General features: G+C 43.5%; 1 protein-coding gene across 1 annotated transcript in view; it reads right to left on the bottom strand.

The window, feature by feature from the left end:
* Positions 1–8,751: 8,751 nt before the first annotated feature.
* Positions 8,752–14,381, bottom strand: part of POC1B (POC1 centriolar protein B) — a 94,871-nt gene continuing 89,241 nt past the window's right edge. The window contains exons 10-11 of the mRNA XM_036251278.1: positions 13,484–13,702; positions 8,752–9,744 (exon numbers count right to left, since the gene is read on the bottom strand). Of these exons, the coding sequence (XP_036107171.1) occupies positions 9,640–9,744; positions 13,484–13,702 (324 nt within the window). The 3' untranslated portion in view covers positions 8,752–9,639. The remainder of the gene's footprint in view (positions 9,745–13,483; positions 13,703–14,381) is intronic.

Here is a 14,381-nt window from a genome sequence, read left to right on the forward strand (position 1 = left end):
AGAGAATCTCTAATCATTGAACCCACAAACATTGAACTAAGAGTTCTCCTGTTTTCCAAGTCTCTTTTTTCCCAGGGTAAAGATCGCCAAAGATATAAACCATTATGATGAAATGGCTTCTCACCTTCTCAGCTTCTCTGCCTGCCTCTCTTGCCCACCTCCTCTCTCTAAATCTCTCCGTCCCACCTCCTCACCCCCCTTAACCAGCATCAAGGGAAGCAGATCAAACAGCATATGAAATCAAACATGCTTTTCCTTCCATTTTCTGAATGATCAGAGTAAAGATTTCCCTGCCTGATCAGCCCCCTGGGACCCAAGATTATTAGAACAAATGTGTGAACACAAAACAAAGCGGATGACTATGTGGATGCTCGGGAAGGTGGAAGGATGAAGTCTTCTTTGATCTCCTGACTACCCCCTTTGTTGGATAAATAATCAAAGTTATTGGCTTGCATTTCAATTTACTTGGCAGTGTTGGAAAAATAAAAAAAATAAAAATAAAAATAAGCAAACTCTTAGATAATCAAGTTAATTATCTGAAAGAACATGTAAATATTCCGAAGGTGATTATCTGAAAGAACACGTTGATTATCTGAAAGAACATGTAAATTAAGTCTGAAAGAACATGTAAATGTTCTTAAATGTAGCCTTTTGTTTGTTTGTTTGTTTCTGGAGGCAATTATGAGGAAACCTAAGAGTGTGTAAAACCATAAGATATTATTTAATGAGGCATCTAAAACTGGGTGCAAGGTCTGTGGGTTGTGCTTTTTTCCTCTCAAGGTTAGAATCTCTCATTCTGCCTGAGAATTTGGCTTGGCATTTTCCTATGACTGTGTTCAAGACTGAAAGTCCTGATATCTCGAGCCACCAGAAGCCTTGCCCTTCCGTGTCATTAGTCAGGATGGAGGCACATGGCCCAGCTCAGCTGCAAAGGAAGCGAGGAAGCGAGTTTCTGGCAAAGGGAAGTGGGATTGCAAAGCGTCTGCCTCCGTGTGCTTGGAGTGTGTAAAAATAGGGTTTTATTCTACTACAAAAGTTAATATATATTATTAAAGAAAGTTTGGAACATAGAAGAAAACACTTCTCTAATGTCACTACCCAGAATCTTTCCTGCATGCACTATTTTAACACTGTTTTAATCATATTGTGTGTAGTGTGATTTTCCTTTTTTTCACTTAACCTATGATTAAGGCTCTATGGTTTTTGAAATAGATTTACCCTTTTGAGATACAATGTAAACTCAAGGAGGCTGACTCATGAGTGATGAGACTGCGTGTGTCCCGGGTTCTGTCACGAATCTGTCACTGTATCTCCATTTCCTCAAAGCAAAGCCGTGCCCCGGCTGGTGTGGCTCAGTGGTTGAGCATGGTCCTGTGCACCAAAACGTTGCCGGTTCCATTCCCGGTCAGGGCGCATGCCTGGGTTGCAGGTTCGATCTCATTTGGAGGCACCAAAGTTTCTCTCTCACATCGATGTTTCTCTCTCTCTCTTCCTATCTCTAAAATCAATAAAAATAAATAAAGAGCCATGTTTTCCTTAGTTCTACCATTTCCAAGACTATAAAATTGTGAGAGCTGTGCCTTTAAGACACACACGCCACAGTGCTCAGATAATGGCTCCACATAGCAGGTCACAGCCACCAAGGCAAGCAGACAGGGGAGCTGGACGCTGTTGCCATGTGAACTTGCTGTCCAGTCTATAATGAGGTAACAGACAATGCGTAATGTGTAACGTAAGGCAACAACAGATAGCAGCTCTTCCAATTTTTCAACAGAAGCCCCAAACCTGGATTTTTGTGCGCAATTGTTTGATTTTTTTCAATATGGACACCTAGTTCGAAAAATAAAATACTGCAGAGGCCAGACAACACACAGGTGCTGAGTGCCCGTTTGCCTCTCCAGATGAACCAGGGGCCACCTTGATCAACACCGGGCACAGGGGTACAGGAGAGGGGCCGGACGAACTGCGAGAAGACATTCTGGCTGTACAGCGACTGGGCTGTTACAGCCGAAACATCAGGGCAAATTCTAATGGCGAATACACACTGTCCAGGGTTTATCATCTCTGGTTTTCGCACTGACAGTACAATTACCCCATCGATGGTTCCAAATGCCCGGGGTCAGAGCTGGGCTTTGATGGGCTCTCTCGAATGAGCATGTACTGGAAACAACTAAGTCTGGACCCTCTGAGACCACAGCTCCTGCTACATGTATTTTTCATGATCCCATCTGGTTCGAGAGCAATTCCTGCATCTTTTGCCTTCATCCCTCAGTTTAAGGAGAAGACGAAAACGATGGACGTCTGAGACAGGTGTTCCCCGGAGCACGAACTGCCACCTCGAGCAGGTGACTCCCTTCTGGCCCTGTGTGGCGCCCGCAGTCTCCCCTTCTCGGAGGGAGATCAAGTCGCCGTCACCGCGGCCTCTGCTCGGGGTCACTCTGACTCCGGCTGGCTGAACGCGGTGCAGGAAGAGGATTTAAGAACTTTGAACTTTTTTACGCCTTTTTTTGCCTTTGACACAGTTGTTACTGGAAGTTCTGACCGAGCAACAGCCCCTACAAGAACGTCAGGTTTCTAAATGATTCATCTCCTCGCAGACCTTGATATTCGATCCAGGTGTAGGAATCCGCAGTGCGGCCCTCAGCTTCCCTCCTGCGGGCTTGGCCGGGCTTCAGGGAAATTCTATAGCAGAAGGCCCAGCGCTTCCCCTGTCGTTCTCTTTGTTCTCCGAACTTTTTTATCTCTGAAAAGCAAAGGGATTTCCTCTGGGGATTAAGCAGGGGAAACAACCGAAGGTAGCCGTACTGTTTCATTAGAATTATGAGACGCCCGAGTCCCCCCAAGTCAGCTCGACAAGAAGCTCCTTTTCCGTCTTGGATGCTCCCGGGCCTGTGGCCACCGCGGTTTTCCAGGGTCCCCCTCCTGGTCCTGGGGGTACCTGGGCCAACAGTAGTGGTTTCCTGAGTAAGCAGAGCACTGATCCAACAGTGAGGAGAAAGAGATACATGCGGACTTCTTTTTCCTTTTTCTTTGTATTAAAAAACAGTTTTACAAGTGTTATTCGGTCAACACAATCATTTTGAAATGAGTATTTCAAATTTTGATAGAAGGCATTCTCAGCCTGCTCAGCCATGGTTTTGAGTCACTGAAATGAACAAGGTTGAAGGAAAAGACAGAGGATACATTTTTTTTAAATGTTTTTATTGATTTTTTTAGAGAGAGAGGAAGGGAGAAAGAAATAGAAACATGAATGTGAGAGAGAAACATCCATCGGCTGCCTCCTGCGTGCCCTCTACTGGGGATCCAGCCCACAACCTGGGCACGTGCCCTGACTGGGAATCGAACAGGACCTCTCAGTCTGTGGGATGACGTTAGTCCACTGAGCCACACTGGCCGGGCAGATGATATGTTTCCTTAATGACAGATCTTCACGGAGAATGGATGAACATTAAGAGTTCCCTGTTCACAGAAGGACAATGTGCTCCCCACTTTACCGATCTGTCCTCGTCAGACGTTTTATTCCACACGGGGAGTCCACAGAAGGATTCGGGTACGACAATAAAGGGGAAAAAGACAGCAAAGTAGGGACACCACTGCTTGCCTGACATGACCACTTCCTGCCCACGCAGGGCCAGATGGAAAGTACAACGTAGGTGCTTTGCAAGAGCCACTAAGCAAAATCTTGAAATAAACAAGAATATAAATCGCATTTCTATTACATTGGTTTCTCAAATGTTTACATTCTGATTTATGGCTGAGATTGACTTTTAAAATGTTCAACGGCAACCTGAATGACTGAATCCTAAGTTAACCATGTTTTTATTAATTACTTGAGAAGTGAAACAAGTTTGTTTGTTTTTTTCCTTTTGGTTAAATTTTAACTTTAAAATTTCCAAAGAGAAACTAGTTTTTCTATTTCTTATTTTAACTTTGTACTATTTTGCTTTCAGTTATGACCACACTTTACATTTTTAGGAAGATGCTTGGTTCATACTTTCATTCCATATCCCATTTAATTTGGCATATTGCTTTTCTATTTATATTTAAAAATGCTCTTCTGTACATTTTGGGGGTATGTCTCTGGCTCAAATATTATTTAGTGGATTTTAAGTTTTTTCCCCTATTTTCTGTGTTATTGAGCATTTTATTTTGTTATTTCTAATTTTATGATTTACTCTCTGGGTATATGGAGTATAGACTTATGACTTATTTATATTGTGTGGCCCAGAACATGATAATTTTTGTTTAAAATATACTTGGGCAGCCCTGGTCAGTGTGGCTCAGTTGGTTGAGCATCGTCCCATGCCCCAAGAAGTCACCGTTTTGATTCTCAGTCAGGGCACATGCCAGGGTTGCAGGCTCGATCCGCAGTAGGGGGCGTGCAGGGGGCAGCCGATCAATGTTTCTTTCTCCCCTTCCTCTCTCTCTAAAAATCAGTAAAAACATATCTAAAAAATACAAATATACTTGGTTAAAAAAAGCATATTTGCTCATATTACCATGTAGTTTTTTAATCTTCACCCGAGGATATATATATTTTTTATTGATTTTAGAGAGAGAGAGAGAGGGAGAGAGAGAGACATCAATGTGATCAATGTGAGATAGAAACATCAATGGGTTCCCTCCTGTATGTGCCCTGACCAGGATCAAACCTGTAACCTGGGTATGTGCAGAATGGGAATTGAATCCTAAACCTATTGGTTTAGGGGACGACACTCCAACCGAGCCCCTAGCCAGGACACCAAAACGTTCTTTATACATATGTTAAGTCTGTCGTATTAATTTTGTGTAACTGTATATCACATGGATTAACTAAATTCTACTTATAAACTGTTGATATTCCCAATTATGTGCTGCACTTCTGCCCATTTTTCCTATTTATGTACTTTTTGCCAAATCTAGAAGTTTTAGATGGTCAAGTTCTTTCTTCTACTGCTTTTGTTGTGAAATCTACTTTAACATGGGAAAAATCCGACATCAGTGTTGTTATTTTTACTAGGAACAAGTTTGAGATTTGACCCAAAAGAAAATGCAACTGATGTATTCTGCAAATAAAAAAGGTAGTTGTGCACCCCAGTAAGCCCAGGCTGCCACCGTGGTACCTGGCTGAGTCACAGCGAGTGAGGGCTTAGAGGACAACCTGGCAATGACACTGCTCCTGCAGTCGGTGTACATCCATACATGCTCTGGTGCATCATGTTAAAACCTCGTGACTTACTAAGGCAAAACACTGTATACACCACCAGGAGAAATGAAGCATGTAGTGTATTGATGGTATAATTCCACTTTAATACTATGGGTGGGCCCATCTGTTTTTATAATTACATTTGCTATTGAGTTCAACATGATTATTTGTCAATACTGTCAAATATTAGAATAGTTCCCTTTCTCTCAGCTACCCAGGGACGACAGATGGTTTATCTCCCAATTCTTTTCGATGAATGAAATTTATCTCGGGAATAATAAACTCCCAAGTTTGTTCTAAACATGAAAAAAAAGTGAAGTGAGGATCTGGACTGACTTATCTTTAGAGAAAGGGCAGTAAGCAAATAATACTTGTCCTCCAAGTGGTCAAAGGGCAGGACAGTGTGAGTTCCAGGTTGGTTCACATTCCAGGCCCTTCTCCTCCTTCCTGTTTTTGCCCCATCTTTACTTAGGATAATTATGGCAATTTTACTGTCAGGCTGAGTTCCCCTGGAGTTGCTCAACAGCCAGTGTTTGGCCTGAACCTGGCGGTTTTCTGTGTAGGAAAGTCTAATCTCCTAAATATATTTATTATTATTGTTGAGCTTTTAAAAATAAAACATTATCTTTGGATGAAGTGTCGTGCTTTCCATGTGTTACCACTGTTGACGTAAGAACTGCCAAACCTGTAGATAATTTTTACAGGAGTTTATTTGAGTCAAAACTGACAATGTGCAAGGAAGAAAGCTGTCAAATGCTCTGGAGTAGAACAGTTTTGTTGTTTCTTTTTTTTTTTTAATCCTCACCCGAGGACATTTTTTGATATTTTGTTCAGATAGAGTGGGAGGGAGAGAGAGAGAAACATCAACGTGAAAGGGACACATTGAGTCATCGCCACCCGCACGACCCAACCAGGGCCGGGGACAAACTGCAATTGAGATACGTGCCCTTAGCGGGAACCGAACCCGGGTCTCTCCAGACCGCAGGCCGACGCTCTAACCACTGAGCCAAACCGGCCAGGGCTGTCGTTTCTTTTATGCATTTGAAAGTCAGGAGGGAACAGAAGGGAGATTCCATGATGGAGCAAGACCTGGACTGGGTTACAAGAGTGTTAAACTCTTGAGGGCAGGGAAGGAGGGGCCCGAAGGGGCATTTCAAAGGTGTGTTAATCTAGGTTCACAGAAACAATGGACAGGGCCTGCTTAAGGCAAAGAAGCTTTTTAGTTAGGAATTTATGGTCAGGTCACCCTGTGAGGTTGCTTTTTATAGGACCCCACACCCACCTTTTTTTTGTCCACACCACTTAATACTAGTCCTGGTATCTTTTCCATAGTTATAGTTGAAATCGTATTATTTAGAAATGCAGTCCAGAAAAACAAAATGATTAATAGCAATAATAGCTACACTTTTTGAGTACTTAGCTCTGTTCCAGAAATTGTTTCACAAACATAATTCACAGTGTTTTCACCTTTTACAGTGAAGGAAACTTTGGTTTTGTGAGTCCCTTTTCTAAGAGGCACACGACTAAAGAAAAGCAAAGCCAGGATCTGCACCCCAGTCTTTCTGGCTTTAGAGACTGTGCATATAACTGCTGATCTATACAAAGAATAGCAGGTCAAGTCCACCCCAAGTATCAAGCATCTAAAATAGAAATGTTATTTCTCATAGTCCACTTGGTCTAGTTTTTACCGCTTTTTAGATTTAAGTGAAGAGCAATGTTTTAAAGCCCCTTGAATAAATGAAAATCCTCTTTGTTTAGCTTCTCTGAATGAAGCGAGGTGCTAAGTGGGGAATCTCACAATGACCATTCTTGCTCTTTGAGAAGGTCAGGTCGCAGCAGAACTGCAGCTGTTGCCATCTGTGCTGTACCTGACGTGCAGGGAGCGGTCGGAGGGTTCTTACCGTTCACACAGGGCCATTTGGGAGAGCCCCTCGGGACAGGCAGCCTGTGAGCTTGTAATGAGGGAGGCCCGGGGACAGAGCTGGATGCTGAGAGGTCCCTGGGGATGGGGTGGTCCGTGCAGGGGGAATGGCAAGTACAAATGCCCTCAGGCGAGAGCCCATTTGCTTCTTCAAAGAGCAGTAAAGAGGCTGCTATGCAGGAGGTCAGGTGCCGGGTTTGGAGGAAGGGGAAGGGGAGCACGGCCGGTACTGTCTAGTCTGGGCTTTTACTGAGGAAGATGGAGGACCTGAAGGGTATTGCAGCGGAGAGCCACGTTTTAACTCGGGCTTTTCAAGAACCGCCCTGGCCTGCTGTACCAGGGTGACGGGAGGGAGACCGGTCAGGATGGAGCTGGAGGCGTCGGGTAAGAGCTGATGGTGGCCTGGCCGTCGCGGGGGATGTAGACGTGGCAAGGCGGTGGGGTTTTCATACGATCTGCTGAAGGGATGAGACGTGGGGCGTGAGAGAGCCCAGGACGGCGTCCAGGTCTGCAGCCTGAGCACCTGGAAGGAGCCGCCACTGACTGAGTGGGAGGACCAGGCGAGGGATGGGCTGCTGGGCGGTGGCTGGGGGGCGTGTCTCAGACCTACTGAGAGATGCCCACCGGTCTTCCAGGTGGAGACGTGGATCCGGCAGCTGAACTCCTGGGTTCGGGCAGCTGAGAGGCTGCGATCTGGTGAACACCAGGGAGAACCTGCAAAAGCTTAAAAAATGGGGCTGGGGTGGCGATTAAATGACTCTCTTGAAAAAGCTTTAAGGCATTTTAATTATCATCACTGTTTCTGTATCACTTGTAAAGGTCTGTGATGAGTGTAAAAATATGGGCAACATTACGCAGAGGCAGCGGCTAGAACTAGATCAATGGTTTCCGCAGCGTGGGCTCCAGGCCAACCACCATCAGCCCCACCTGTGGGCTTGTGCGAGCCCCACGGACCTACTGAACCACAACTTGAAGGGGCCCAGGAAACCATTTCGACAAGTTTTCCAGGAGGTTTTATGTGCATTAAAACTGAGTCAGCTAGATAATAACAAGTTTAGTATTTCCAGGTTTCAATCATTAAAAAAAAAAAAAGAAAGAACAACTTTTTTCTATGAGTAAAATGTCTTTATTGTTTCAAGCATAAAAAAGAGTAAACAAAACCAGTATGATATTTCATTTCTTACTTAGTCTTCCCAATGAGGTTATAAAAATATAGTGCCACTTGGTCTGTATAAACTCTTGAAAATATCTAGAAGTTCACACTGATATCATATAAAAAGGCACTTAACACGAGATAATAAAAACACCTCACTGATACAATTGCAATTGCTTTCAGAAAAATTTCTAAACACAGAGTCCTACATAAACAGGACTTCACTTTTTCTTGTTTCCCAAAACATAGTGTTTCCCCCATGTTTCCCTACAGACGCCATAAATGCAGACCACCTTCTGTCCCTGATACGGGTTAACAGAAAAGCAAGCTCATATTCATGTTTTTCTTCCATGTAATCTCTTATTTTGTTTAAGATGAAACATAATTCTTGACTTGTAACCAAGATCTTTTAGTATGCCTGGTTCATTTTCATTTCATTTCAAATCAAAATTCATTAAAAAATAGGAAGATGATGATGTGAATTTTTTTTTTTTTTTTTGGTATCCATTACTGAGCTGCCAAAATCACCCTCTGCAACATCTCTGAAGCGCGTGAACACAGATGTGTGTAGTTGTAAGTACTGTTGCTGCATCCTTCTGGCTTTTGAGCAGAATGAAATCACAATAACGTAATCTTTGCAAACTGGGATCATGGCTTAGAAGACAACTCAAAATCATCTAGTGCATTCATTGATGAAAGAAAAAACAGTGTGCTTTGCATACTTTTAACTTCATTTTCTTTCAGGTTGGTCAAAGAGAAACAATATACACCACATGTTAAAGAAAAGCCCATTGACCTATGTTGCACATGTACTGTTGCTAAAGTAAGTGTACTTGTCTTGGAAATTTTTATAAGGTCATCTTTTCAAGGCATTGGTAAGAAAGGGTAAATGTTTTCTTTGAACTGAAAGAATCACAAAACAGATCATTAACTCATTCTCTGCATACAGGATGCTATTTTAGAGGTAAGTGAATTATTTCACTCCAAGGGTGTTCACTAAAAAAAATACATTCATTGCTTTAAGGAATTGTGTGAACATGGTTAATCTGAAATGATTTAACAATGCAATCCAGAGATTTAGTTACTTTCTTAGTGAAAACTGACATTTAAAATAGTATGGGGAAAATATAGAGCCGCTTGAGTGCTTATCACTTTATTATTGCAATCATAAATGGTAATGATTTGAATTAGTCCTTGACATTGATTTGTGTGTTTAAGTTCATCCTTAGTTATGCCTTTTCTGCCTTTTATTCTGTTGCTCGCCCTTTTGAGAAATGTCACGATATTGGCGCACGGTTGTGTTACTCGGAGCCTCCCGCACTGCCTTCCTGTGCGTGTACACGTGTGCGCCTTGGTCGTCCTCTGCTCACGCTTTTCCACTTAGCTTTTCTGTTGGATGGCGCTGCAAAGCTTCTGCTGATTTTCAAGGCAGTCTTTCAGCTTATCCTCTGTCAAAGTCAGTCGCTGCTCCAAGATGGAAACAGTCTGCACAAAGGAGGACAGAACAATCAGTGGTCAGTGAGCTGCACGCTGACGACACTCTGCGGGGCATCCGTTTTGGAACTGGAATGCCCACCCTTTCGCCTGCAAGTTGGTTCAAACACGGGCCCCAGAACCTGCTCTGCTTCGGGGCCCGACCCCAGGGCAAAGCACTGTCAAGCAGTGTGAAGTAAAGATACAACAAAACTGGAATGGAAACCGGCCCGTGTAGACAGTTGCTGTCTGAGCTTCCGAAGCCCCAGTGCAGGAGAGAGGCCGCCGCGGCAATCTCAGCGGGGCCGTGCGCCACGTGGGCGGCGAGGGGCGGGTGCGGCAGAATGTCACCTGCCCAGCCCAGGCGCTCCTTCGTACCGCCACCGGGCCTTCCGTCCGTCCGTCTGCGACAGATCATACACACACCACCATGACGGCTGGCTACTACTGTACCTTGAAGATATCAGGATTGCCCCAGTTTGCAGGCCCAAAAGATGAGGACGGCACTTCAAAGGGCCGTGAGGGAGGCTGAATGAAGTAATCCACGGACAAGGCTTCAGCTAGGGCCTGGCACACAGGGTGTGGTGAATCTGAGCTGGTCTAACCCTTTCGGCTAATAAATAAGTGTATGACTACACAACACACACACTCACACGACCACTCTTTTTGTTGTTGTTAATCCTTACCCGAGGATATATTTTTCCCATTGATTTTTTAGAGTAGAAGGGAGGGAGGGGGAGAGGGAGAGAGACATCGATGTGAGAGGGACACATGGATTGGGTGCGTCCCACAGGTATGTGCCCTTGACCGGAATTGTATCCGAGACCCTTCAGCCTGCGGGTCGACACTCTCACCGTGGAGCCAAACCAGCCTGGGCCATATGACTACTCTTAAATTTGAGAAATCTAAGTTTTTTGTGATGTTGACTTCATCTTCAGTCTTTTATATCTTAAAAAAAAACACTTTTATTATAAAATAAAACAGATTCAGGAAGCTGCATAGAACACGTCACAATGAATTCTCATGAGAAAACACTCTTATGATCAGCACCCAGGGCAATACTGCCAGCCACCCACAGTGCCTCCCCATTCTGTCAGCATGACCACTCCTGGCCTCCCGCATCACGGCTACTATCTGCACCATGACAGTCATCACTTTCTTGTATTTCTTTATCGTTCTACCTCTCTGGCGTACATCCCCAGATGTCTTGCCCATTTTCAAGAGTTGATATGCCATTTAAAGTCTTTTTTTTTAATTCCTCAAAGATATTTTTTTGCATTTATCATCAGATAGAGTGGGGGGAAGGAAGAGAGAGAGACAGAGAAATATCGATGTGATAGAGCCACATCGACTAGTTGCCTCCATGTCACATGACCCAACCAGGGCTGGGTACGAACTGGAACCAAGGTACGTGCCCTTGACTGGAATCGAACCCATGACTTATTGGTCCGCAGGCCGACGCTCTAACCGCTGAGCCAGACCGGCCAGGGCTAACGTCTTTTTAAATTGATAGGCTCCTATCCCTTCCTTTTCTTTATTTTGTCTGCATTCAGGCTCAGGCTGTTTGAATGCAGAGTTCCCTCCGGTCTGGACTTCAGAACCAGCACACTCGGGGACAGAGCAGTCTGCTCTCCTACTCTCCTTATCTTGTCGATTGGCAGCTGGATTCAAAGACTGATGAGACTTAGGATAGATCCCTTGGTAACACTATAAGTGATGGTCTGTTCTTTCACATGTTTGGTCATTTCTATTTTCATGATGTTAGTAACCACTCAATGCCAAGATCTATTAATTCCTGGGAACTGTAAATGATGATATTCTAATTCCATCATTAAAATATATTAGAATAATTTATAAATAAGAGATATCTTATTTATTGTCTAGTCACCCATGGGAGAGTTCACAGGGGAAAGGCAGTATAAACGCTTGGTTATTTAAGGCAGCAAGTTTCAAGGTAAAGAATTAGTGCCCTACCATCCTCTGAAAGTCACCAACTTTCAAAAATGTCATTATTTAATACTTTTTGCTTTCCTTTTTGATAGTGTAGATCATGACAAATTAAAAGTAATAGAGATTCTGGTAATATATTCTGCCATTTCTTAAGTGACTACTATGGGTCAAGCATTTTGCCAGGTATTTTACATATAGTATCAAAATTCCACATGCTAAAGCTGTCGAGAATGTCATCAACACCTTTAACACTGGTTGGCTCCATTTATCTATTATCTAAAACATACTTTCATTTTAATTTATTTCTAATTATAGGTTAGTAACGACAGTTATTACACTGCAGCTGAGTTGGAGGCTCGGGCATCTGTAATCAAGGGGAATCAGAACACATTCATTTCACTGGGTCCTGGCTCACAGAGTTGCTGTTTCCATTTTGCAAGTGTGCTGTGGCTGCTTCCAACCACTTTCGTACATAAAAGCCAGCCAGCTATTCAAAATTAAAGATAAAAAAAATCATAGACACGTTCAATAAAGCTGAAAGTGACCGTTTATTCGTGAGCAGGTAAAGGAGGAGAGACGGGCCATGAAGCCGGAGAGTGAGAATGGAAGACGCGGGGAGAGGCCCACGAGGACCCAGCGTCGTGGGAAGAGTAGCTGAGGCAGGCGTGGCAGCTGGACCACAGGCCCCCCCGCTGAAGTTTCCACCCTGTGCCTAGTGCCCCGAAGCCCTGCTGCAACCCAAAACCACGTGGGGGGATCGAAGGACGATGCCAGCGCCGCATCCCCGACCAACGTGAATGAATCCCCGGAGGGGAGAAGGGGCATCTGAGAGCTTTCCAACTGCCCAGGTGGTTACAACGAGCAACCGGTGTCGAGAGCAGAATTAGATGATTTCTATGCAAGATCTATTTCGACGTGAAATATTCATTCTGGAAAAGTAACTAACGTCTCTCCAGGTCATATAGCCTCCCTTTCTGTATAACTGTGACAGCGTCGGCTCTCACAGATATTGGTATTCTCAGTCTATGTATAAAAGAGGAACAGCAGAAAACTTCTTCAGAAGAAACAGTGAATCAGCAAAGCTGGGAGAGAAACCTTTGGTGTATTGATTTCAACACACCACTTCCCCTCAATGACATCTACATCTCCTGACCAGAGTCGGAAGACCTTTGGTATATTAACATCCATGGTATTCCTTCTTGGCAAAGGTAAACTGGCATCAAAGGACTAGGTAAGATTCTACAATGGGAATGCAAAACCCATCCCCTCCAGAAGAACACAGCATCAACGTAAGAAGCTTTGGAACGAGGGAAGTTATGTACTGGATAGCAAGAATATCTTCAGCGTGAAGAACAATAAACTCTGCCAACATTTCATTCTAACCAGAAATGGTTAATCCCAATCCATTTGTCTTATGGCCCAAAATATGTTGTTGAAAATGCTCTAATCTGAATGCATTAAAAATTCTTAGGGTAAAACAGTATTGCCCACAATCAAATACATTTATAGCATGGAGGGCTGCCACCATTATTCTTCATAGTCTCCACTGCTCCCTTCTGGCCCCTGGATGCAAGATATAGCAGTGTGTGTGTGTGTGGGGGGGGGGGGGGAGGCAGGGCTCTGACCTTATCTCCACAGGATCTTGCTAGAGCAGTTCAACAGAGCATGCCCTGCTATCCTGACTGCCACTCTGCACTTGCCTTTCTAAGAAACATTTCCCCCTGCTCTGCCAGTTCTGTAACCTACTGTACCCAAGACTGTTGTGCACATCTTACCCCCAGTGCAAGGCCTGCCAACTCACCTGTGTCAAAACACTGAGCTGCTCCATGATGTGCTCTAAAGCTTCCGTCACGGCGAGTGGTATGCTTCTCTGACCCTCAGAAGGGAGGTCGCTCATGTCTTCTGCTTTCTTTTTCAAGGTGGTTGGTGCACATTCCGATGGCATTAAAGAAGGATTCGAGAAATACTTGCACATCTCTTCACCCTTGTCTGGAAGAGTTCTAAATATAGTTTCCGTTGTCTTTGACATCATAGAAAGGATAGAAAGCGTTCATTATATTTTCCAAACTTTAACATGACAATATATAAGTTTTCAATATTCTCTTTCTAAAGGCCCAGCTTTCCTTTAATTGTTTTTCCTCAGCTATGACAAAGTATGGGAATTACAATTGTAACAAGGAAATAAAGCTAACAATAAAAACAAAAGTTCACAAATTTCCTTGATTTTTTTTTCAATGAACTGCACTTTGCATGTATCTTCTTGGGGGATTAGCTGTTCCACCACTAAAAGATTATTAGATACATTCTAATTCTTAATTGAAAAACAAATACCACATTCATTATTTTAAAAGTGGAAAATAACAAGTGTTGGTGAGAATGCGGAGAAACGGGAACCCTCATGCATTGCTGGTGGGAATACAAAATGCCACAGCTCCTGTAAAAACAGTTTCACTGTTCTTCAAAACGTCAAACACAATTACCATACTATCTAGTAATTCCGCTCCTAAGTATATATCTGAAATAATTGAAGACAGGAACTTGAACAGAGACTTGTACAGCAATGTTAATGGTAATATTATTCAAAACAGCCCAAAGATGGAAACAATCCAATGTCCATCAACAGATAAATGTATAAACAATGGACTACTACTTAGCCATAAACATAAATGGAATTCTGATACATGCCACAACATGAATGA

Source organism: Molossus molossus, unplaced genomic scaffold (assembly GCF_014108415.1).
Source record: "Molossus molossus isolate mMolMol1 unplaced genomic scaffold, mMolMol1.p scaffold_m16_p_10, whole genome shotgun sequence".
Taxonomy (NCBI): Eukaryota; Metazoa; Chordata; class Mammalia; order Chiroptera; family Molossidae; genus Molossus; species Molossus molossus.